The 26,197-nt window shown below is 36.2% G+C and overlaps 3 protein-coding genes across 3 annotated transcripts; all 3 read right to left on the minus strand.

Annotated features, from left to right (window-relative positions):
• Positions 1 to 11,991: 11,991 nt before the first annotated feature.
• On the minus strand, positions 11,992 to 23,549 carry LOC114359116 (TGF-beta-activated kinase 1 and MAP3K7-binding protein 1-like). Its single transcript, XM_028313372.1, has 7 exons — positions 23,163 to 23,549; positions 22,573 to 22,707; positions 21,952 to 22,060; positions 21,169 to 21,430; positions 20,334 to 20,490; positions 19,460 to 20,021; positions 11,992 to 12,502 (listed from the first exon to the last, which is right to left on the minus strand). Exons 1-6 carry the CDS (start codon positions 23,297 to 23,299, stop codon positions 19,460 to 19,462), a joined length of 1,362 nt encoding a protein of 453 aa, XP_028169173.1. The 5' UTR covers positions 23,300 to 23,549; the 3' UTR covers positions 11,992 to 12,502.
• On the minus strand, positions 12,469 to 16,513 carry tab1 (tak1). The gene is made up of 6 exons (XM_028313373.1): positions 16,318 to 16,513; positions 15,729 to 15,863; positions 15,096 to 15,204; positions 14,408 to 14,669; positions 13,578 to 13,734; positions 12,469 to 13,064 (listed from the first exon to the last, which is right to left on the minus strand). The coding sequence occupies exons 1-6, from the start codon at positions 16,452 to 16,454 to the stop codon at positions 12,503 to 12,505; spliced, it is 1,362 nt and encodes a 453-aa protein (XP_028169174.1). The 5' UTR covers positions 16,455 to 16,513; the 3' UTR covers positions 12,469 to 12,502.
• An 866-nt stretch (positions 23,550 to 24,415) lies between the features above and the next one.
• Positions 24,416 to 25,918, minus strand: bic (bicaudal). Its single transcript, XM_028313374.1, has 2 exons — positions 25,817 to 25,918; positions 24,416 to 25,721 (listed from the first exon to the last, which is right to left on the minus strand). The coding sequence occupies exon 2, from the start codon at positions 25,697 to 25,699 to the stop codon at positions 25,175 to 25,177; it is 525 nt and encodes a 174-aa protein (XP_028169175.1). The 5' UTR covers positions 25,700 to 25,721; positions 25,817 to 25,918; the 3' UTR covers positions 24,416 to 25,174.
• Between the last annotated feature and the right edge of the window lie 279 nt (positions 25,919 to 26,197).

Genomic DNA, 26,197 nt, shown 5'->3' on the forward strand with positions numbered 1-26,197 from the left:
GAGAGATACTAACTTAGAATCTAACCCTAACATACTCTAAAAAGAAACTTTACTGCAAAACTGAATGAACATTGCTAAGTTTTTTAGTGTTTTACTTTTGATTAATGAAATTAAGTATCTTCAACAACTGAAAACTGAAAAATTTTCAGCGTGAACTCAAATGCCTTCGAAATGTAGAGCATTTACGTGAAGTACAAATTCCTTATAGGGACTTTCAAAAAGTTTCTTACTTTTGAGCACTGTAAAGTATAATATAAAATTACGAGTACAATAAAAAATGTTGTTAGAGTTTGCTTGCGCTTTTCTTGGCACGATACCCATAGCGCCATCTGTGATGACTTTCACGAAACTTTCAAGCTGCAGGCTCTATAATTAAGGCTTAGCAGCGACATCTACCGAAAAGCTCTATCCTCCGCTGTCTTCTGAAAGCTCAGTTGCTTGATAGAGTCTCTGAAAGCATTGTAGGGTTGGTTCGCAGTTCATTTAGGTAGTTAGATAAGCATGCTTTTACTCGACTGGTTGGCATTTTCAAGGTTTTTCTGGGGACCTATGTTTTATGTCTATATTTTGACTTGAGCTATAGCAAAATATTTTAAAAAACATCTTTTAAATAAAATAGAGATATCATTAGATTTGTTTCAATTGTGAGGGTGATAAGAGTAATATATTTTTCATAATTGATTGGAAAATAAGGTTGAGTTGCACCACCTAACAATTACCGGTGTTTTTTGTATGGAGTTGGACAGATATTTGACGTTTGACAAAGTTAAAGTAAGATGGTGCAATCCAGGCTAAAAGTTTCTGAGACCAGTGGGTCTAGACAAAGTGCAAATTATAATCGCAAACCAGTCGGAAAGCCCCTTTTTTGTATGGAGTTTTGACGGATTCGATTTTCGATTCGATCAAAAAGTGCGTTTTGTCTAGGGGGGCCGCTGTAGGTATTTATAGCTGTAGATATGATATTTCCATACTAAACGTCACTTTAAAACAGGGTTCAGCTAGTGTGTAACTTTTTATTATTAAGGGGTTATAGCACAGGTTATAGTTACAATTTTGGAACCTATTCTTAAAATATCATTTTTCCTCTTTATCTATGCTTTAAACACGCGCCTAGACATAATCGCCATGATCTCTTCCTACCACTGTCACATCTAGTGATAAGCTACGTTAGTCAGGGTTGGGTTCAGTTGCATCATGCTGATAACAGTGATAAAAACAATTGACTGCTCACTGGTCAATGTAACGTGATACCCGATTTTATGTAATAAACAAGAATATCTGGCTCGGAACCGGCAGACGAAGTAAAAAAGCGGTTATGTTATTGAACTGGTGGTTTTTTTGTGAGTTCATATCAAGACTATGTCAAACTGTTTTAAAGTTGCCTCTGAAATGATAAAATAACCAGATAATTTGTGTGACTGGTGGTAAAGGCGAAGCAGCAGCAGTTTTTAGTGATGTAACAATTAAAATATAATATTTTCTTAAGTTCACTTTCCTGTCTTATCATGCGTTCACTAAGCACTTTACTAAAGTGGGTATTTTTAAAACCATCGCAAATATAACTAATTTCACGTTAACTAGTTGCACGTATTTTAGTTATTTCACAACATCCTACGACATAATTCACGTGTCATCACAAGCTCTTTATTTCTAATCTCGTCTTATCAGACTCGGAGAAATTATTTCATTGATAAGACTAAATATAGACAATAAGACGTCATAAGAGAAAAATACACATCTAACATCAATGGAAAGTTTCCCCTGATAAATAAGCACGCGCATGCGCGGGTCAATAAAGCATTAATCACTTATTAATCAGTTAATTATTGTATTGTTTTTACCTTATTTTTATGGACGATGGAACTTAATGACACTGTACACTGATTGATCTTTATTATAAACTTACTTATGAATAAATAAAAATACTTTATTTTTACATAAGTGTAAATACTTATAAATCTAAAGAAATCATATTATACCAGTTCAGTACAGCTTAAAATTAAATTTCCCAAAAATCTGCGGGTTATGCAATCGCAATTGAAGAGAATAATGTAAGTAAGTAAGTACTATAAAGATTGGCGAGATATAGCCTAGGTTTCAGCAGTAAAACATTGATAAACATCGTAGTAAATAAATCTTGATCGATGGCTTGTTTTTTCGTTGTTTGAGCACCATTTGAAATAGCCATAGCAAATACTCTCCACTCCACATTGATAAAATTGAAATAGGTACACTGTTTTTATGTGCTTTCAACTTCTCACTTCTATGAACAATCATCAACATCATAATTATCTCAGCCATAGGACGTCTACTGCTGATCATAGGCATGGGGGAGGCCCAATGCTTTCCATGTAGCGGCCTGCGTCCAGCGCCTTCCTGCTACCTTTACGATATCGTTATAAATATAAACAATAAACCTAAAAAAATTTTTAGTAAAATTGCAAATAAAGGTGTGCCCTTATCATTCAGCTTATCGTCTATCGCTGTAAACGAAGCCTATTATTTAGAAATACCTGACCAAGCCTAATAATATCCTCATGGTCTACACATGATCTGGCAATCAGTACTTACATAACTAATTTTATCATAGTCACGCCCAGACAATGCTTTGTGTGATATCCACGAGTTTATACAGGGTGGCGTGATCGAATCAGAAATGAGGAGATCCAAGAACCAATGTGACTGACATAGCCCGCAGAATCGCTAAAATCAAGTGGCAGTGGGTGGGGCTCCTACTAGGTGGACCGACGATCTGGTGAAGGTCTCGGGAGGTGCCTGGATGCTGGCGGCGCAGGATTGGTCTTTGTGGAAATCCTTGGGGGAGGCCTTTGTCCAGCAGTGGAAGCTTTCGGCTGAAACGAACGAACAGGGTAGAAATACCTACACTAGTGATTTTAGATTTATAACCACACTCATTTCACAGTCTAGTCCATTCCAGCAAGATTTTCAGCCACCAAAATGCGTCTATTTATATCTGAAACGCTAGCTTATGACTCCCAAAGCAATCTTTCCTCTTTCCAACTTTAGCTTCCACATAGAGTATCATTGTGTTCTGGGGATTCTCCCCTAGAACATATTTGATGAACCAAATAAACTCTTTGTTTTTATTTATTTATTGCTAAATAGATATGACTTGGATCACTGTGACTCTACTTAAGCTTCGTCGTGAAGTATTTATGAGTAAGTATTTATTTTAAAAATTGCTACAAATTTGGAAGAAAATGGGCAAAGTTCCAATTTCTCGGGAGGATATTTAATTTTGATGCCATTATTTTTTTTTGCAAACACCCTGTATACAATTTTCCTGTAAACCTTAATATTAGATAGCAATATCAAAGGCGATACTAACACCAGTGTGTGGTAACCGCCTGAGAAATGATCGGTGGATTCGTGTCGATAGAAATGTTGGGTAGTTACAAAATTATCTATCGCTATCGGAATACCTATATCACCTCATGCCGATTACGTGATTTAGGCTGTTGATAGGACGACCCTGACAGCTCATGGTTTGATCTAGAATATTACACAACGTTACACAACAATAATAATATGAGTGTATTGTTTTTCCATGAAACCAAGAATAGATTTCCATTAATAATTATAACCTGTACCTACAGCGGCATTTGATTTTTTGTTTATTTACGTCTTTCATACAATATCATGAGTATCATGACTATAAATACTTCAAGTTTACTAAGTAAGGACATATTATTATTACCGTGCTATGGAGCAATCTATGAAATGCTGATTCAATCAATCTACGTCAGATCTCTACCATAGACTGAGCAAGCTAGTCAAAACATTAAGCAATTAAAATCTATATAAAACTCGAAGGTGACTGACTGACTGACAGGATCGGGCTAAGAAAGGATTTTACGAAACTCCACCCCTGAGGGGGTAAAAGGGAATCCACGCGTACGAAGTTGCGGGCGGCCGCTAAGTAGTTGATAAATAAAAATAAACCTTAGGGGCCGTCCATAAATTACGTCATCGATTTTTTCAGATTTTAGACCCCCCCCCCCCTACAATCATCCTAGCGTCATTTCTTAATGACCCCCCCCCCCCCCCCCCCCCTATCTATCATTTACCGTCATCCGCAGACCAACCCCCCCCCCCTAATTTAGAATGACGTAATATATGGACGGCCCCTTAGCATAACCGGCTGTCTTACTTATAATATCACGACTAATATGCCTTATTTATTATAAATTATTTGATTAATTTTCACCTGTTAACAATGAATTACTAACTACATACACTGCTTGATTTTTTGTATTTACTTACTTATTTATAACAATGCCTTTCAGCACCATAACACAATTTGTGAAACCTTAATTGTAATCTGTTTTGCGTCTTTAATAAATAAATAAATCAGGATGAACAAACGACCTTTAAGTATTTCATGTAAGATAAATAATAATCTAATATACTTACTTAGATTAACCTTTAACTGGTGACATGGTTTTTGTGTAACGTAACTGGTGACGTGCGGTCTGAGAGGCCGCTACCGTATCAAGACTGTAGCATAGAAACTAGGTAAGGTAGCTTACCACAACCTTTAAAAACAGATTATTAGCATATAGAAGAATTAAATTTAAATGAAATAATAAACTCTAAATATAATTTTTAATGCAGAACTTGCTGTTAAATTATATGTAGTAATTAAAATCAAAAAAGTAGAGATGAGATCGATAATCGCAAATAAGAAATTTAAATCAACAAATTATAACAAAACTAGTATTTTTTATTATAGTTCCAATGATAATCAATTTTAAAAAACCTATCACACATAGGTAACCTATAATTTTAGAAAACTGGCAGTGGTGAAACTTTTGTATTTTTTATTGGCTGTCAGGACATTTATTGTTTGGCATAAGAGTGGACCGTAATTTTCACTTTCTGACTGATTCTCGTCAATTGGTCCTTCATCTTCAAAAACACTTTCTTCGGCTTCCGAATCCGAATGGTCACTTTGCTCCAGAACGATGTTTTCAGGAACATATTCGGCTTCCGACCCAATTGAGTCTTCCTTTTCCGGATATTTTTCAACTGGCGAATTTTCAAGTCGTTCCATAAAGTATGGCACTATATTCCCAACTAATGATCCTACGCTTCTTTTTTGAAAGAAAGAAAGAAAGAAAGAAAAAATGTTTATTCAGTATCATCGACAATACACTTGCAATACTTTATTATTGGAGTTATTTAAGTATCAATTTCAAGTAAAAACTGTAAAATACAAAAAAACTGTATGAAAAAAATGTCACGTAACTGGTGACATGCGGTATGAGAGACCGCTGCTGAACTTTGCATCGATGTAACTTGCCGATTTGGAGCTGAATGATGCAAATATCCTTATCTACGGCGTAGACACAACCAAACTTGAAGCTACTGAAGCGGTGAAACATTGGAAGTACGGGGAAGGGGGTGAAACGATGTTTCACTGACACCGCCCGGCCTGTGAGACCGCTTGTCACCAGTTAAAGGTTAATTACCACATTCTAGATAACATTAGATTTAAATTTCCCCCGATGCCAAGTGGACAGTGATTTAGTAACTTGCCATTAATTAATGTAACTTTGTATGTGATAGGTAACTCATTAGGAATCTCACTAAGTAGTGTAAGAGGACGCTTCATGGAATGATATACCTCATAATCATCATCATCATCTCAGCCATAGGACGTCCACTGCTGAATAGGCCTCCTCCCCCAATGCTTTCCATGTTTCCCGGTTGGTAGCGGCCTGCGTCCAGCGCTTTCCTGCTGAAGACCCCGACGAATAATATACCGATGATATAAGGAATAAATATTATATTTTTCGAGAGAGATAAAATAGGAATCAAGAATTAATATTTATATAATAATATGTACCTATTATTTCCCCTCTAGGACACCTTTCTAAATTGGAAAACAACTTGATAGGTACTAAGTAAGGCAGGAAATGTTACGTTGGATTTTGAGAAATCTCCATATCCTCCTTCCTTCGTGCGATAAAAATGTGTTGACTAGATAATAATATGTTTCTACAAACATTAATTATTTAATTATCTTCGCAATAAACGTAGGTAACTACTTAGGCTACTTCCGTTTCATATAAGTTTCAGTATTAGGTATGTTTATCAGGTGATATCACGTTACCGATTAAAGTAGGTACCTACCTACTATGTGCAAAGAACAGAAATGGATGTGATAGTGATTGAACATGTTTTGATATCTTTACGAGTAGTAGGTATAGTTAGTATCGGAACGGTGCAGGACTGCAGGCGGATATAGGCGTGCTCTTAATTACCTTCAAATAATGTAATTAGTTGGTACATAAATAAATAAATAAGAGCCTCATCTCAAAACTTTAGCTGCCATAGTAAATTAAGTAAATTAAGCTAGAATTTCTAGCGCTTATTTCAGACAGAGCCTGTGGTATAAGAGCGGCAAGGTGTCACCCCTTGACACATAACGTGATAGACACAGGGGTGGCCAATTTGATTAGACATAAGATCAACTGTTTACTAAAGAAACCCTGGGCGATCTAAAACATACTTCTTGAAATCTTAAATGAAACAGCATGGTTTAGTACACAATCATGTAGTATTTTTTGCCTTGTCACGATCGACTGGACTAATAGACGCGATCGACCGGTCGATCGAGCCACTCCTGTGATAGTCATAGAGCATCGAAATCTGAAGCATTGATGTCTCGCTGATGTTGACATCGCAAACACTCTCCCATGCGGATCCCATCCCATCATACCTCTGACTGAGTGAAGCCTTTAGTTATTTATTTTATTTATTTATTTATTAGGTACTTATATGTACCTATACTACAGTTGACAAACGAGTTTTGTTAGTAGATACTTAAGTACACATGGTTAGTAGTTAAGAGCTAGATTGACAACCTAATTGTATACACACATGATGAATAGTGACACAGAGTATAACAATATTAAATTATAAAACAATAAAGTAATTTAAAGTTAAAGTTTCCGTTCTAATGGTTACCTTTGCGAGGCACCGAACTGTTGTTACCTTAATTGTTGCTACGCCAAAACATATAAAGCTACGGTCAAACCGAATGAACTCTGTAAGGCAAGTACACGTGCCAAGCTTGATAATTATTTATTTATTGAGGTCTGTTGTAGGACACGTGATTTTTAACACTATCTGCTATTATTATGAAAAAAGCACTCGTTTTGTGGCTCGTGATAGATTATCTTAATTTCGTATATTCATGAAAAAACAAGTTACACGAGACTTCTGCTTACACGTGAATTGTATAGACTTAGAGTACTTACCTACAATGTGTTTATTTCGCTTATTTGCTTTGGATTAAAAGGGTTTTTTTAAGGCTGGTGTGCTTGTTGTTTTCTCTGTAACTATTAGGTGTACTCTGTAACTATTTAGGTGCCTATATCTATTTAAATATCCAGGTCCACTGTAAGAACTGTGCATTTTATAAATATTTTCAATTCGATTTATTCAAATAGCGACATCAGTTAATACCAGACGCTGGTCAAGTTGTCAATTGTAGACCCCTCGTTCGTTTGTATCTCACAATTAAATTGACCCCTGACATGTTTATTGGACTGGGAATCGTTTTGAGTTGATTTTTAAATTCGCCTTCCTGTGGTCTTTTAGGTCCTTGGTCGAGAAATACCTACTAATTATTCGCTTTTGAAAAATATTTTATCTACATCGGTAGAATATTGATATTGTGCTGTGTCCTTAAATAAATAAATAAATAATAAATGTCTTTCAATATTACAGACATACGAATATACCTAATTATAATAGTAAAAGTAATAAAGAACACCAATATTGTTGATAACTAGAACTCATTTGGTAAAGACTTAGAAAAACGGGAAAAACGCCTAAAAACTATTTAATTTGCTCGTTTATTAGTAAGTACCGATTACTTAGCTACTTAATATTAAGAATAAAATTGAAAATTATTTCATTACGTATTTAAAAGGAAGGTGCCTTCTTGTATATCACGTGGCCAAACTCTACATTTATGTAATAAGAACCAAGGGTCAGAAGCTGACTCCTTACGCAATAATTACATTTTTTTACATGAGAGTAGGTAGCCAGCTTACTCAATAAATCTTACACTAACTCATCAGGCTATCGGATAAGCCATTTTATAAACAAAAGCATCTAGAAAACACTAAATTAAGATATCACCGAATCGCAAACATACCTACGCAGCACATATGAGGAGTCAAAAATGATACACTCTTTAGCTTAAATCGGTACGATACGGGTTCAAATAGGTGACATGGTAACACAATAATTTAAAGATCATGCTTTCTTATCTGTTACGTCAAATAACTTGTACTGCGTATAGGATGAATATACGTCATATTGCGCAGATAAGTATTTTTTGTATTAACCAACATTGTTTAGAAGAAATTTACCTATTATGAACAATATGGTGCAATACTACAGTTTAACTTCGTAATATTTATTTAATAAATAATAAGTTATCAATGCATGTGTCAGACATAACAATAAATTTCAGGTACAGCAAGTACCTACATAAATATTTGTTTTCTTTTTTCAATTAATTAAAAGCCAAGTTCAAGAAAACAACTATGGTAGGTACCTACTAAAATTTCAAAATTGACAATAATTAGGTATACAATTTATTCTTTGCCTGCGTATGAGTATAGGTACTTTTTAATAATAAGGATTTACAAGTGTCTGGTCTGGCATAAGTAGGTAGGTATATCATATTTTAAGGGATCCCTACGTATTTTCAAATGCCGCTGCGACGACGAAAGCTGTTGCAATATTTTTTCCTTTGACTCATAATTTCGAAAGCTTCATCATCATCATCATTCAGCCATAGGACGTCCACTGCTGGACATAGGCCTCCCCCAATTATTTCCACAATGGCCGGTTGGTAGCGGCCTGCATCCAGCGCCTTCCTGCTACCTTTAAGAGGTCTAATATAAGATTTTAAACTTTCGCGTTCCATTTCCATTAAAATAGTAAGACACGGTTCGAAAGCTTATTTTCGAAAAAGATTATTATTTTATTATTGATAAATTTTAAATGCACTGGTGTTTACATTACATTCCTGCTTCATCAATCCAACCGGGGGTGGGAGGTGAGACACTGGTCGATAAGTAGTTAAGTGCAAAGAGTCAATCGCCTCTGACGAAATTATTTTTGATATCAGCTACACTAGACGTAAATAAAACTTGTAATTTATTAACGGGATTGCATCATTCACGACCGACGTTTCTTCTGGAGATAAGAAATGACATCATCCCTTCCTGACTAATTCCTTTATTGCACAATCAAGGAATATCTAAAAATTAATTCTGAATCAATTTTAGCATGTTTTATATAAAGGAATATGTAGTAAAGTGAACCTATTATTATTTAAGTATTTGTCAGAAAACACTAATCTTCTTTGAATTTTATTTTGAGGCCCTTTAAGCAACTCCAATTTTTTGCACCCCGAATCAAGTAATATTTTAATTGCATGTGGGAAGGCGCATAAAAACCCAAGTAAATAAATCCTGTTAAAATCCGTTACAAAAGTAGCTAAATAGGCAATTTTGAATTTTTTTCTAACAACTACGTGAATATCCGATATGAATACTTCGTAATATCCTATATCAATCCCCAAATACACCGAAACAACTTTAAAATTTGGCGAGCCAATAAATCACCAAGTCCCCAGCAACAAGAAGTCCATAAATCATTGTCAATATGGCGATAATTAGCGCATATTAACATATTAGGCGCTTACGCCATTTCTGCCGGCCACACAGTTGTTTGCCGTGGAATCTTCCCGCGCGATAACCCGCCTATCGCACGCGCACGAGACCGCGATCCCTGTGTTGCAGCGCTGGCGCCACGTGCTCGAGAAAAAAGTTCAGAAATGTAAACATATTTTGATTTTTAATTGAAAAATCAAAGGCCTAAAGGTGATCGACACCTGACCTTTAGCCGGGCGATCGGTATGACTAAGCTGCGAAGACTTTGGTAAACCATTATTAATGTTTTTTTAAAGAATGATTCGATGTTGAGAATAAACACATTACCAATCCTTTGTGTCACGCAGTCGGGTAAATAGTGCTGCAATCTTTTAGAGTAGGCGCACACCGTTGATTTTTAGTTGGCCGATAGTTGTGCTCGATTTCAAATTGTATGAAGAATCGGCCAAATCGAATCGGCGTAGTGTGCGCACTCCCATACATGCCCATACTGATCAACTGCCCGACTAAACTATCGGCCGACGAAAAATCAACGGTGTGCGCCTACTCTTAACAAAGACAAAATAGTAATAGCACTAGTTTTAGGTATACGTACTTATGGGGCAAATGAAAGGTTGAAGTCCAACCTAACCCTGAGGCTATCGGATTTTTTAAGAGAAAAAATCTCATAAAACTTATTCATATTTGCAAGTAGGCTTTTAAAAAGCACTTTTGCACATGAAAAATTTGAAAAATCATGTATAAATTCATAGACAATAACTTGCGCACTCCAAGACCGTAACTTTGGTTTGTTTCAGATCACAAGTTGATGATGTAGAAGCCAACGACATCGTTGTGAATAGATTAAAAACACAAAACTTTTAACGTAGATGGCAGTAAGTTTCATTTTTCGCCGCTGATTTATAAAAAATCTTGAGAACAGCGGGAAGCGTTTTACATAATGTTTATTATATCCATAGTCAGACAATAAATACACGGTTTCAATTTGTAAGGTTTCTGCGTTTCACTTAATAACATCGTCATGAAACATCAATGGCACAGAAGAAAAAACATTATTCAACCCATTAACTTCTTTGACAATGCTGTTTTCTTAATTAAAATGTTATTGCTTCAAGCAATTACGATAATTGATGGTTATTTACAGTGTAGTGCTATCTGACAGCTAACCCATTTTTGCGCCCTGAACGATAAGTGGTAGAAAGCAAGGACTCTACGTAGACATACATCAAAACAATATTGCAATAATATTTACATTTGCAACAATATTGGCCTACATCCTACATCATAAAATATTATCTTTATTTTATTGGACTAGAGGCCATAAAAATCTTCAACAACAGGATTATCGTAAAATTGTAATTAGTAGACGTGGACATAAGAGATTAATTTTGCCTATTTATTCTTGATTTATTCTTTAAGACTGTTCATATCTTAAAATACTATTTGACATTACAACAAATGGGCGATTTTCCGATCAGGATAATAATAGAGACAGCGCGTTATACTCCCTCTAGAACGGGTTTCTCGGAATGTGAGTTTTGACACATTTTGTTTATTTTGTACCATAATTTGGCCGCCATTGAAACCCAACCAGTGAAGGTCGAGTGGTCCCCCCTGTCTATCTTATAACAAAGCGGTAATAAAGAAAAGTATTTAACGGTGTCCTTTTATTATAAAATTGGAGACAGGTGACTGAAATGCCTATTTACTTCCACCTTTTTCCTTGACTTAATTAGTAACTTACGTAAGTAGTAGACTTAATAAGTAAGTTGTGTAGGTATGTGTGTGTATTGTGGACCATAATATATCCATACTTTTTGTTATCAATAGCATCTATAGGTTAGGCTTAACTCATAGGGAGCGGCACGGGAGGGTGATTTTGTAACGTCAAACGTCAGCGAGACATTACATATACAGGGTGGAATTTTGTAATGCCACCTGAAGGGAAAGTGCTCTTAATACTGTAGATAGAACATTTTACTCAAAGAAATCATTCCTTTATTTTTTTTTAAAGAAATAGAACTGCATTCAAAGATTTACAAAAATTTGCTTGCTACACCCGGAAATCGAACTAACTAAAATATGTTAAAAATTACACCCTGTATTTTTATTGCATCGATCGTTAGGGTTAAGGCGATTANATGATCGATGAACACTTGAATTGGGAATCACATCTGTCACTTATTACCGGACGTATTAGAAAGTTAATGTTTGTATTTAAAAACCTTAGAACTGTAGCTGATTTCCCTCTCCTGATTAAAATCTATANTAGTTCAGTCCTTGTAAAAATATTGGCGGGTAGTCGCATATTTGCTTCGCCAACTTTATTTTCCTACCGGTCGTTCAACGGTCGGAGCCTCAGTTGCCGGGCGACGTTCAATGCGCACACACGTATGTCGCGCGCTCCGGAATAAGTGACGTCACTCCTTCGAAAGACCGTGTCTTTTGTGATTATTCGCGTGTGTAACTGTGCTCCGTGTGACATCATCATCATCAGCTCCGAGGATTGACTTTAAGGTTAGTGAAGCTCAGATTATCTCTCTATATTGCGAGGACTGATCTACCTTTCATCAATTTTCTACAACAAAAACTATACAATGCACTTTCTAATCAAATATCCATAAATATAGGTGATACACGCAATTTTCAGTACGACTCACGCAAATTACTTGTAATAATGTAGCATAAAAATAATACTATTCGGTTCTCAATTATTATGCCATTCTTTAACACTATAGTTATTCAAAATAACCGATATACAATTTTTAACAAATTATAACCTATTTAATAAATCCAGGCAACGTCCCATTCTTTCTAGCTTTAGCCACATTCTCGTAATAGCAAGAGAAGTCAACGTAACCTTTGATTTTTCTCTCCTTCTCAAACTGCCTCGCTGGGTATATATCTGAAGACGACTCCACTGATCGATCCGATCTGTTTGTATCTACAATCGAATCGTTTGTTTCAATCTCATTCCCCGAAGAATACTGTTCTGAGTCAATCTCATTTAGTAACGTTGTCGATTTGGATTGAACTATCGGGTTGAATCTGACCGATGGATTTTTTGGTATTGGATCATCGTCTATAGGTGGAAGAAAGTTAAAGTTTCTTATTACGAGTGACATATGAGTGTTTGCTTTTGGTGTAAGGTTGTTCTTTACACAGTACGAGACGAATTCTTCTTCTATTTCACCGAGCACAGACTGGCTCACATGTTTGAAGTTGGTTTCCTTGCGGAAGTTTTCTACTATTATTTGGGCCAGTTGTTTATTGGCCTGTTCACAGCTGCCCCGAACTTCTTGGATGCGTTTGTACACTCCAGCACTGACTAGTACTAGGAATCTGAAATGGTTTATACAATTTAATGTTTGTTAGCTAGAAATAGTTTCCAATATTATTGAATGACTCCAGGATGAACTCCAGAAGTGGTGTACATTATAATTTTTTTGTTATATTCAGCAATTTAATAGACCCCCCGCAGACTACAGACTTTTAGTCAGCAGACAGTTGTTCATCATCATCATCATCATAATTTCAGCCATTGGACTTCCACTGCTGGACATAGGCCTCCCCCAATGATTTCCACAATGTCCGATTGGTGGCGGCCTGCATACAGCGCCTTCCTGTTATGAGGTCGGCAGTCCACCTTGTGGGTCCTACGGGACGCTTTACGGTACGTGGCTTCCACTCCAGAACCTCGTTGTTCCATCGGCCGTCAGTTCTGCGTACTATGTGCCCTGCCCATTGCCAGATAGTTGTTGTGTTAAATCGCTCCGTGAACGTATTGGATTTTCGATTCGATCAAAAGTACCACTTGTCTAGACGTACAGACGTTATCTAAGAAGTATTGTTTACCTGCAAGACTCGTCCAAAGCGATGGGCCCGTGGATCTCGGGAGTGGCCACCACCGGCTCCGATGAGGCTGCGCTGATCGTAGGGAAGGCTTTGTAAAGGCCCTTGACTAGATAGTTGCCCAGGCAACGGGTCCCCGTCTGGTTGCCTAGGTATTGGGCTGAAAAATATATTTTAAATCTTATTATATCTAAATCAGTGGTTCTTAACCGGTGGTCCGCGGACCACTGGTGGTCCCTGGAGGCATTCCAAGTGGTCCACGAAGACATCGTAGTAAACAAGTGACGTGACGTGATGAGTCGAGTCAACATAACGCAAACGGCGCACAGTGGGCGAGAAATCGACCTCCCCTTTCATAGGATTTTGAAAAAAAGAATAGTGGTCCCTGACAAGACAGAAATTTGGTAAAATGGTCCCTCGTGATTTAAAGGTTAAGAACCACTGATCTAAATCATGGGCTATACAACAAGCTACGTTTAAAATATTAATAAGTAAAACGTTAAGATGCTAAGTAAGGGTAACCAAAATAGTTTGTATAAGTACTCGAAAAATGCTTTATTTTCCAAACTAGAAATTAACGGGGAAACCTTTGTCCAGCCATGGACGTGATTTGTCGAAACCGATAGAACAAACAGAATTTTCTTACGGTCAAATAAAATAACACACTGTAGTAGGAATGTCACCTTCCTATTACACAATCCATGTTATACTAATAAGATTTTAAGAGCAAAGTAGGTAGGTACACTTTGCTTGACACGAGTATAATGATTATAATCATGGTATGTGCTAAATGCTCTAGCTAGAGTGTACGATATGTCGTACAATAAACTCACCATTCCTCAACTTATTCACATCCAACCCCAACTGCGATAACCTCAACAGCTCATCTTCGTTATTCAAACTATGATCCATCGTCAACTGTACTACCCTCAGCACAGAGTTGTCATCAGTCCGGCACAGTAATGCTCGGGTCTCACCCACATTTGCCACGAATAGTTTGCCGTTCAACACAAGGGCTATAACCACTGTGGCTCCACCGGAAAGGTGCTGGTCTATTTCTTTGAGGCGGGACACTATGTGCTCATATTGGGACATCTGGAAGTTGATTAACATAGAGTTATTATGGAAAATCAGTCTCAAAATTAGATTAATTAGCTTGGTACTTTTATTTTAAGTATTGATTCTTCTTTTTTTATTTTGGCAACAAATTGGTTTTGAGAACCATGATTTCACCAATAGGTATCATTTAAACAGCTTTGACAAAATAACAGAGTTTACAAAAAACAAAAATATTTGACGTTTCTACCTAATAAAACAAATAGATAAATATTAAAGAATTTAATAAATAAAGAGGGTAGGTATGATGTAATTTAAGACGTGATATGTCTAAAGTCTGGTCACCAAGCATGTAGAATTTCGTCCAATGACCCCAAGCTACCTATCCTTATCGCTCGCGCGCAATTATATTGACAGCAATAAAGATAGGTAGCTTGGGGTCATTAAAAACAAATTAGCGTATACCTGTTGTTCCCCCATGATTTGTGGGAGCTGATACTGAAGGCTGGTCCTCTCTGCGATCATGCCGTCATAGTTCTCTATGTACGCTTTTTCTACAGACACGAAAGCGTTTCTGAAAAGTAGTTTAAAACAGTAAATTTATAATAATCATACCTAGAAATAACAAGTTTTTGCAAACGCTTTGTATCTTCTATGGCAAAATAATTTGAGTAAATGCAACATATGAGATTTAAACTCAAATAATAAAATGAAAAAACAAACAACCCAACTGCCTAAAAGTGAACTAATAAAATAACAGTCTTCACAAATGCAGTAGGAAGGAGGCATCAATGACTTATTCTTTTATTTACGTACATTTAACAAATAAATAAGAATTACATAGTGATTACAATAAAACTAGCTTTCCACCTGCAGCTTCGCCCGCGTGACATTTTGCCTGTCACAGAAAAACTTTATTGTCCGTTTCAACACTGGGATACAAAGTATACTGTCCTTTCCCGGGGCTCAAACTATATGCTTTTCATCAAAATCAGTTCAGTGGTTTAGGCGTTAAAGCGAAACAGACACTACAGACAGACGTTACTTTTGCATTTAAAATATTAGTAAGGATATTACTTCTCAAAACTCGTGCATTACCTTAATCTGTCTCTAATCTCCTCATCTGTATTATTGGCGGAGGGCGAAGGGAACAGTATCTCTGCCGCCATCCGCTGCATGATGTATCTCGCTGCTTCCAGGCCATTGTGCGGTTCGAACACACCGTACAAACACCTGGAATGTTTACGAACAAATGTATTAGTCTTCAAGTATCAAATTTTTTATAGGTTTAGGCATGGATTATTATCAATAGAATTTGATGATTTTTTTCTCAGCTTGACCTGTGGTTGACTGGTACTGGTAGTGAATGCTACCAGGTATTAAGTTCGCCACTGTACAATTAGTGCAAAAAGTTTAATTAGTATAAAAATTATAAGATTTTGAAAAGACTATAGGATAACAACATTAGTCTCTTGAAACAGTGATTTATTCTCAAGTTATCTTTTAATTTTTACAACACCTCAGCTTCACAAATCCTATTTATTTCGATAAATCTTTGAGCTTTCAAAGCTACAAGTATACTCATGGGTAGGTCACTTTGTGGACTATTATCAGGCTATAAAACGTAAATGTAACTGCTTCCAATATAAAGTAAGCATCAGAAATTCAGAACAAATAAAATACTTACGAATTATCCTCAGTTTTGCAGTAGAAACAGAGATAGTCGTCATTATTGCTATTATTACCGCCAAGCCTTGAAAAATACGATGCAACGCAAGTGTTCCTGCATTTGGGCAAATCATCCGTGAAAGGTCTCGCTATCATTTTGTTTTATTCTTGATTTTGTGAAGTAATTAGCATGGAATAAAGTGAAATTTGATACCTTTGTCTGTGAACAAAAATATTTACGAAAATTGACATTAATGACATTTTACTTTTTTAGCGCCTTTTTTTTCTTTCTATCGCATTCGCATGCTTCAGCCAGTGTCGGTTGAATATTAATTTAATCTTATTTGGTTTCTTTCTTCTGTTTCTTCTATAATCGTGTAATGTGAACTCATGGACCCTGGAAAGAATATAGGTACCATAGTATAAGATCCCGCTATACAACGACCTTCACCGAGATGCTTATTTGATGAAACATATTTTATATTCAATTTAACATGTCAATAATTATATTGCTTAAGGGTTGCCTAATAAATTNACCCCAACTGCGTCTCCGAATTGCATCGAATCCTATGAAAATGTGGTTTTTGGACATAGCGATTTTTATTTTTCACAATTTTATTTTTAAAAATTACTGGTCGATAGGTTGAATAAATGTTATTAAAAGTTTTTTTCTAAAACTGATAGTTTAGCTGGAAAATAATATTTTCCATCCCAATAGTACGCCGGCTGCGCTCGATTCGGATATAATGACGTCACGCGGCCCTGCGTACGTTGACTTTTAGCGGCAAAAACGGCCTATGTTTATTACTTAATATCTTCGTAAGTAATGGTCCGATTTGAAAAATTCAAAAAGATATATCTTTCTTATGTCATAAAGATTAACGTAGATACTAGTTTTATTGAATTTTCTACAACAGTACTGATCCTCATTGGCACTTTAATCATAATTAATAAAATTATGGATGGATATTGAGATTCTGTGGTTAATAATAGCTCTTTCATTGCATTCCAAATAATAATGATAAGTAAAATTAATGATAGCAAAGTCAAGAAGTATATCATTTTGTCATTGGAATTTGACCTTTATGAATTACAACACAAGGTCCAACACACAAACTAAGTTGTGGTAATTAAACTTGGCCAAATATGTTAATGATATGCTAATAAGGGTCAGCTCAACAAAATTACAAAGCTTTTTAAATAATTAGAAAATCAAATTGTAAATAATAAGAATGCAAGTGCCTTCTTTTGTGTATATTATTACTTTAAAGCAAATATCGCACGTTCATAATCAAACCGTCACTATACGAAATTGGGAGAAATTGAGTTAACAACGCCATCTATCAGCGCTCCGTGAAAAGTGCATGCTGTAAAAATCCCACGCTTAAAGCTCAAATAGTTCGGCAGATATCACTAGTGTCGTTATGGAGTTTAATGGGAAAACCGGCATTTGTTGTGAGTAACAGTGACACGTTTTTAGCAGTGACGGGATCTGGACGGGCACGCCGTGATAGTTATATAAACTCTGTGTTGAAAAACGTCATTTTTAGCATAAAGTCGCTTTTACTCCAAAACCATAAGATAAGTCACAATAAAATAATACGAAAAACGCCTTAAAACAAAAAGTGACAATATTTCTCTTACATTTTTAAAAATATTGTTCATCACTTCGTAGAATATTGTGTTTATCCAAATAGTGAAATATTAAAACAACAAGAAAGATTTTTAAATGATTAAGTAGTTATAATTTTATCTAACAAAAATGCCACCAGGCAATCCAAACACTAGTAAAATCAAAGAAATTATCAAGGTAATTAGTTTATCGTGAAATATTTTTGCCAAATGAAACATTTGGCAAAACATACTTTGCCAAACAATAATTTGGTAAACAATAATATGCCAAACACGACATTTGCGAGTTAAAAATTTGCAATAAGTTGTTTTGCCAAGTGAAAATTTGCCAAATGAAAATTTGCGAAACGTTGTTTGCGATGTGATAATTTGGGAAACGTTTTTTGGCCAAACATTAGTAATCCATATAGTCAACTATTGAAGCGTTAAATGTAAAAAATAATTAATTTTCGGCCCTTTAACTCAAGATGGTGACTAACGCTCTGACGATGCTCTGACGTCTCGAGTTCGAAAACATACTTTTTTCATAACTAGCCCATACATAAAAATATACTTAATACAAATTAAAACATTTTACTTTCCACCTTTTGCAGGAAATAAACACCTACTGATTGGACTATTAAGTTTAAGAAAATATGTCATAGCATGAAAAATGAGAAAACATCAATTAAATTAGCCTTTTTTTTGACAAAACTCATTATGTAGGTACTCAGTCGTAGGGCGGCATAATCGGTTTTGCACGCGGGCGACGAAACAGCTAGCGGCGGGCCTGATGATTATAATTTTTTAAATGTTCATACAAATCGGATTTTATAAAATTTATTTTGTATGAAAACTAAAAAAATTAAAATCGTGAAATCAAATTTCTGACTTCACCGTACCATTTATATGCCTACTAGCTTTCCGCCCGCGGCTTCGCCCGCGTGGAATTTTGTCTGTCACAGAAAAACATTATCGCGCGCGTCCCTGTTTCAAAAACCGGGATAAAAACTATCCTATGTTCTTTCCCGGGACTCAAACTATCTCTATGCCAAATTTCATCAAAATCGGTTGCGAGGTTTAAGCGGGAAAGCGTAACAGACAGACAGACAGACAGAGTTACTTTCGCATTTATAATACTAGTTGGGAACAAATCGGATTTTATAAAATTTATTTTGTATGAAAACTAAAAAAATTAAAATCGTGAAATAAAATTTCTGACTTCACCGTACCATTTATATGCCTACTAGCTTTCCGCCCGCGGCTTCGCCCGCGTGGAATTTTGTCTGTCACAGAAAAACTTTATCGCGCGCGTCCCTGTTTCAAAAACCGGGATAAAAACTATCCTATGTTCTTTCCCGGGACTCAAACTATCTCTATGCCAAATTTCATCAAAATCGGTTGCGAGGTTTAAGCGGGAAAGCGTAACAGACAGACAGACAGAGTTACTTTCGCATTTATAATATTATAGTTGGGATGTTAACATGGGCTAGTGTCGGCTCATATACCCATTTACCTAACACCCTGTACAATTTTTAATAAATTATAACCTATTTAATAAATCCAGGCAACGTCCCATTCTTTCTAGCTTTAGCCACATTCTCGTAATAGCAAGAAAAGTCAACGTAACCTTTGATTTTTCTCTCCTTCTCAAACTGTCTCGTTGGATATATGTCTGAAGATGACTCCACTGATCGATCCGATCTATTTGTATCTACATTTGAATCGTTCGTCTCAATCTCATTCCCCGAAGAATACTGTTCTGAGTCAATCTCATTTAGTAACGTTGTCGATTTGGATTGAACGATCGGGTTGAATCTCACCGATGGATTTTTTGGTATTGGGTCATCGTCTATAGGTGGAAGAAAGTTGAAGTTTCTTATTACGAGTGACATATGAGTGTTTGCTTTTGGTGTAAGGTTGTTCTTTACACAGTATGAGACGAATTCTTCCTCTATTTCACCGAGCACAGACTGGCTCACATGTTTGAAGTTTGTTTCTTTCCGGAAGTTTTCTACTATTATTTGGGCCAGTTGTTTATTGGCCTGTTCACAGCTGCCCCTGACTTCTTGGATGCGTTTGTACACTCCAGCACTGACTAGCACTAGGAATCTGAAAATAATAAAATAATTCGATAATTTGTTACGGCTTCGAGACAAATCTGCTACCGTTGAAAAGTGGCGAAAAAAATTCGACAATATTGTAGTATAATTTTGATTTTAATGCGATGAAATTCGCAAGCAGCTTTGTCATGTCGATACATCATCATCATCATCATTACATTTTTCAGCCATAGGACGTCCACTGCTGAACATAGGCCTCCCCCAATGATTTCAATAATGACCGGTTGGTAGCGGTGGTACCTTTATGAGGCCGTCAGTTCATGTCTGCATTTTAGAATTAGGTATTTATTTATTCGTTTACCTGCAAGACTCGTCCAAAGCGATGGGCCCGTGTATTTCGGGAGTGGCCACCACCGGTTCCGATGAGGCTGCGCTGATCGTAGGGAAGGCTTTGTAAAGGCCCTTGACTAGGTAGTTGCCCAGGCAACGGGTCCCCGTCTGGTTGCCTAGGTATTGGGCTGAAAAACATATTTTAAATCTTATTATATCTAAATCAGTGGTTCTTAACCGGTGATCCGCGGACCACTGGTGGTCCCTGGAGGCATTCCAAGTGGTCCACGAAGACATCGTAATAAACAAGTGACGTGACGTGATGAGTCGAGTCAACATAACGCAAACGGCGCACAGTGAGCGAGAAATCGACCTCCCCTTTCATAGGATTTTGAAAAAAAAAAATAGTGGTCCCTGACAAGACAGAAATTTGGTAAAATGGTCCCTCGTGATTTAAAGATTAAGAACCACTGATCTAAATCATGGGCTATACAACAAGCTACGTTTAAAATATTAATAAGTAAAACGTTAGATGCTAAGTAGGGGTAACCGAAATAGTTTGTAAAAGTACTCGAAAAATGCTTTTTTTTGCGTCGACGACGATGTAAATGGATGAAGAATACACGTGCGTGCGTCAATACTCGCTCGTGATTGTCCTGTCGATTAGGTATCTGAGGAGGGGTAGTCGCGCGTCTTTTGTTTTCGATGCAAACTCGCGGAGATGAACAGGCCTGGTTATACTTAATAAGATTTTAAGAGCAAAGTAGGTAGGTACACTTTGCTTCACATGAGTATAATGATTATAATCATGGTATGTGCTAAATGCTCTAGCTAGAGTGTAGGATAATGTCATACAATAAACTCACCGTTCCTCAACTTATTCACATCCAACCCCAACTGCGATAACCTCAACAGCTCATCTTCATTATTCAGACTATGATCCATCGTCAACTGTACCACCCTCAGCACAGAGTTGTCATCAGTCCGGCACAGTAATGCTCGGGTCTCACCTACGTTGGCCACAAATAGTTTGCCATTTAAAACGAGGGCTATAACCACGGTGGCTCCACCGGAGAGGTGCTGGTCTATTTCTTTGAGGCGGGACACTATGTGCTCATATTGGGACATCTGGAAGTTGATTAACATAGAGTTATTATGGAAAATCAGTCTCAAAATTGTGAGTATGATGTTAAGATTAATTAGCTTGGTACTTTTATCAATTTACGTATTGATTCTACTTCTTCTTTTAGGTACTTTGGCAACAACTTTGTTTTGAGAACCATGATTTTACCAATAGGTATCATGTAAACAGCTTTGACAAAGTAACAGGATTTACAAAAATCAAAAATATTTGACGTTTCTACCTAATAAAACAAAAAAGACAACACAAATAGATAAATATTAAAGAATTTAATAAATAAAGAGGGTAGGTATGATGTAATTTAAGACGTGAATATGTCTAAAGTCTGGTCACCAAGCATGTAGAATTTCGTCCTATGACCCCAAGCTACCTATCCTTATCGTTCGCGCGTAATTATATTGACAGCAATAAAATGGGTAGCTTGGGGTCATCGGACAAAATTCTACATGCTCGGCGACCCGATTATAGAATAAGATTGTTTTTCCATTAAAAACAAATTAGCATATACCTGTTGTTCCCCCATGATTTGTGGGAGCTGATACTGAAGGCTGGTCCTCTCTGCGATCATTCCGTCATAGTTCTCTATGTACGCTTTTTCTACAGACACGAAAGCGTTTCTGAAAAGTATTTTTTAAAAATGTTAGAACCTATAATAATCATGCCTAGAAATAACAAGTTTCTGCAAACGCTTTGTATCGTCTATGGCAAAATAATTTGAGTGAATGCAATATTGTGAGATTTAAACTCTAAAATAATACAGAACTAAATGAAAAAACAAAAAACCCTACTGCATATAAATGACCTAAAAAGATAAAAACAACAACTTGGTGTTCACAAATGCAGTTGCAGGCATCAATGACTAATTCTTTTATTCACAAACATACATTCAACAAATAAACAAGAATTATATAGAAATCATAATAAAACCAACCGTTCTCCCCGCTTGCCATTTTTAAAAAACCGAGATAAAAAATATCCTGTGTCCTTTCCACCAGGACTCAATATGCTAAATTTCATCAAAATCGGTTCAGTGGTTTAGGCGTTAAAGCGAAACAGACACTACAGACAGACGTTACTTTTGCATTTAAAATATTAGTAAGGATATTACTTCTCAAAACTCGTGCATTACCTTAATCTGTCTCTAATCTCCTCATCTGTATTATTGGCGGAGGGCGAAGGGAACAGTATCTCTGCCGCCATCCGCTGCATGATGTATCTCGCTGCTTCCAGGCCATTGTGCGGTTCGAACACACCGTACAAACACCTGGAATGTTTACGAACAAATGTATTAGTCTTCAAGTATCAAATTATTTATAGGTTTAGGCATGGATTATTATCAATAGAATTTGATGATTTTTTTCTCAGCTTGACCTGTGGTTGACTGGTACTGGTAGTGAATGCTACCAGGTATTAAGTTCACCACTGTACCAATTAGTGCAAAAAGTTTAATTAGTATATAAATTATAAGATTTTGAAAAAGACTATAGGATAACAACATGAGTCTCTTGAAACAGTGATTTATTCTCAAGTTATCTTTTAATTTTTACAACACCTCGCTTCACAAATCCTATTTATTTCGATAAATCTTTGAGCTTTCAAAGCTACAAGTATACTCATGGGTAGGTCACTCTGTGGACTATTATCAGGCTATAAAACGTAAATGTAACTGCTTCCAACATAAAGTAAGCATCAGAAATTCAGAACAAACAAAATACTTACGAATTATCCTCAGTTTTGCAATAGAAACAGAGATAGTCGTCATTATTGCTATTATTACCGCCAAGCCTTGAAAAATACGATGCAACGCAAGTGTTCCTGCATTTGGGCAAGTCATCCGTGAAGGGTCTCGCTATCATTTTGTTTTATTCTTGATTTTGTGAAGTAATTAGCATGGAATAAAATGAAATTTGATACCTCTGTCTTGCTCTGTCTGTGAACAAAAATATTTACGAAAATTGACATTAATGACATTTTACTTTTTTAGCGCCTTTTTTTTCTTTCTATCGCATTCGCTCGCATGCTTGAGCCAGTGGTCGGTTGAATATTAATTTAATCTTATTTGGTTTCTTTCTTCTGTTTCTTCAATAATCGTGTAATGTGAACTCATTGACCCTGGAAAGAATATAGGTACCAGCGTCTGCTAACTAACTTGAGCCTTCGGACAGCTTCCGTTAATATGGCCACAAATCCGACCCTTGCCTTGTACTTACAGTAATTAATTTCGTAGTCGTACACAACTAGGTCTAATTTGTTAATTAATTACGTCGTTATATAGGTACGTCTTAAAACTAATGTTATCATCTACCATACCTACCTATTGTAGGTACCAATTTTTTTCCCACAATAATCAAACCAAAACTCAACCGCAATCGCGTTCGAGCTTCAAAACCGGCGGGCGATAACTATTCCTTGTTATGAATATTAGATCGCCTTGTATTGTTTATCGTATTAATTTCCTTTTTGATAGCCTGATATTATTTAATTTTACAGAGAATCAAGACCTAAAACACCTACTTTACTTACAACCATTAGCCACGTTCTTCCTGTAAATTTAATGGGAAGACGATGAGGGTGCAACCAACCTACCCAAAAATTAAACTTTTTCAACTGATTTTGAACCTTATCACTATGACCAATAGGCTCAAAATGTACTGAGAAAATTTTATTTTATGGTAATTTGTGCAGATGCGTCATGATGCTTCATGGCAATGATGATCATTTCGATTTTTAGCTGTGAATGCAGATTTATAGGGCTAAGAAATCCTTAACACACAGTCCAAAAATTTTTGTTCTACGACAAAAATTGACGAAGTTATGGCCAAATTACTAAAAAAGTTCACTGACCGCCCGGCGCGGGGACGATGACGTCATTATATCCGATCCGAACACTGCCGGCGTACTGCGTGGATAGAAAATATTTTTTTCTAGCCAAACTATCAGTTTTAGAAATATTGTAAATAAAAAAACAAACATTCCTGGACCAAAGTTTTTATTCTCAAAACTCCAATCTTTTACATTTTGCAATTTTTATGGTTTTATTATACAATGTTAGCTCTGTTATCCTAAAGAGCTAATCTGTGACTAAACTTTCATTTTTTAAACCTATTTAACTTTATTTTTAAAATGAGAAAGCAATTCTTTCAACCAGACGTCATGAACCAACAACTTTAGAAAATACCATTATTAAAAAATATTATAAGGTGATCTACACCTTTATTTACTATACATATTATTATATCGCTATTTTCTGGTGCGCTGACAAAAATAATGTATAATATGCAATAGATTTTGTATATTTATGTGTCTATATAGCCAATATCTCAACAATAGGTTAATTACAACACTTAGCTAAGGCCTATTTATGAGAAAATCGACACATTTCCCTTTTATGTTACATTACAGTAAGTATTAGTGCATGGAAAAGGAGACAAGCATTATCGATTCAAAGTAGAGATGGCTGTATAAAGGATTTCCAAAGGCCCGAGTAAAATAAAAAAGAAAAAGTGATGTTCCATTGTATACCACAATACACATTTACATAATTACGATTTCTACAATAAATGCGAAACAATAAATTCGAAATACATTTATTCAGGAACACAAAACAGTTCAAACTAAAAAAACAAGTTTGAGACACACCTCGTGAGCCTTTAGAAACCCTAGCATTAAAATCACTTCATCGGATGAGCAAAATTAAAAACTAGACCGATCAAATTAAGTGGATGGGTTGTTTAGTCGGTTTTCTTGTCTGCAGCTTTGGTTTCTGTTTCTTTTTTCTCATCTTTCTTTTCCTTGTCTTCGGCTATGACTTCCTTGGCCTCCTGTTTGGAAGCCTCGTCGAAGTTTCCGACAAGGTTAGGTACTTCGTCGTCCTCTTCATGTGGTTTTGGCGCGGCGACGCTCGACGCGAGTCTCTTCAGCTGGTTCAAGCCTTCGGGCCCGAGCTGGCTTAAAATGCCAGGGAGCATTTCCGCGATTTGCTTGTTCTCCCCATGACCGGTGATCGCAAAAGTGTTTGCGGCAAGCGAAGCCTGGGCCTTGGGGTTATTAAAATGTATCACTGTACCGTCATCCTTTATCATATTAACCTCCTCGATACCAGGAATAGTGTTCACTGATAGCTTTTTGAGGGAAGACTGTAATTTCTTGTCATCTGTAGCCGCAGTCGCGTGCACAACCTTCTTCTTACGCCTTGGTGTGCCTTTGCCCCCAATGCGCACTTGTGACTGCAGTTTCTTCAGCTTTTCCGTGTTCATTTTGTTATTTTAACACGCGTACCTGTCGAGAGAAACACGACGCACTTTTTAGTGATGTTTGGTTAATAATTTCAATCGCGAGCACACGAGTTTTCCATGTAAATTGGTGGTACGCACGTGTTTTGAACACCGGTAAGTTACAAAGGGAAAATGGTGGATTTGCGACAAGTTATTTCTGAATTTTAATGTCTTTGTGTTGGCAGCTTTGATTCAAGCTTCGTTCTGTTCTACGATAAAATGACTTGCTTGAAAAGAACCGAAAATCTATTATCTCATCAAATCAATTATTTGTGTTCCACAAAAATATTTTTTTAGCATCAAATATGTAATTTTAGCATCTAAAAATATTATTTACCTACTCTTCTATTTCTTAATAATAAATGAAAACATTATCCATAAAATTATTTAGAACTTTAAAATGTGGAACGGAACGTTAATTAAAAAATACATGTGTCNGATGTGTCAGTGTTACTAGTAACAAAAAATAAAAATTGTCTT

This window comes from Ostrinia furnacalis, unplaced genomic scaffold (genome assembly GCF_004193835.3).
Source record: "Ostrinia furnacalis isolate ACB-3 unplaced genomic scaffold, ASM419383v2 OfSCF4239, whole genome shotgun sequence".
Taxonomy (NCBI): domain Eukaryota; kingdom Metazoa; phylum Arthropoda; class Insecta; order Lepidoptera; family Crambidae; genus Ostrinia; species Ostrinia furnacalis.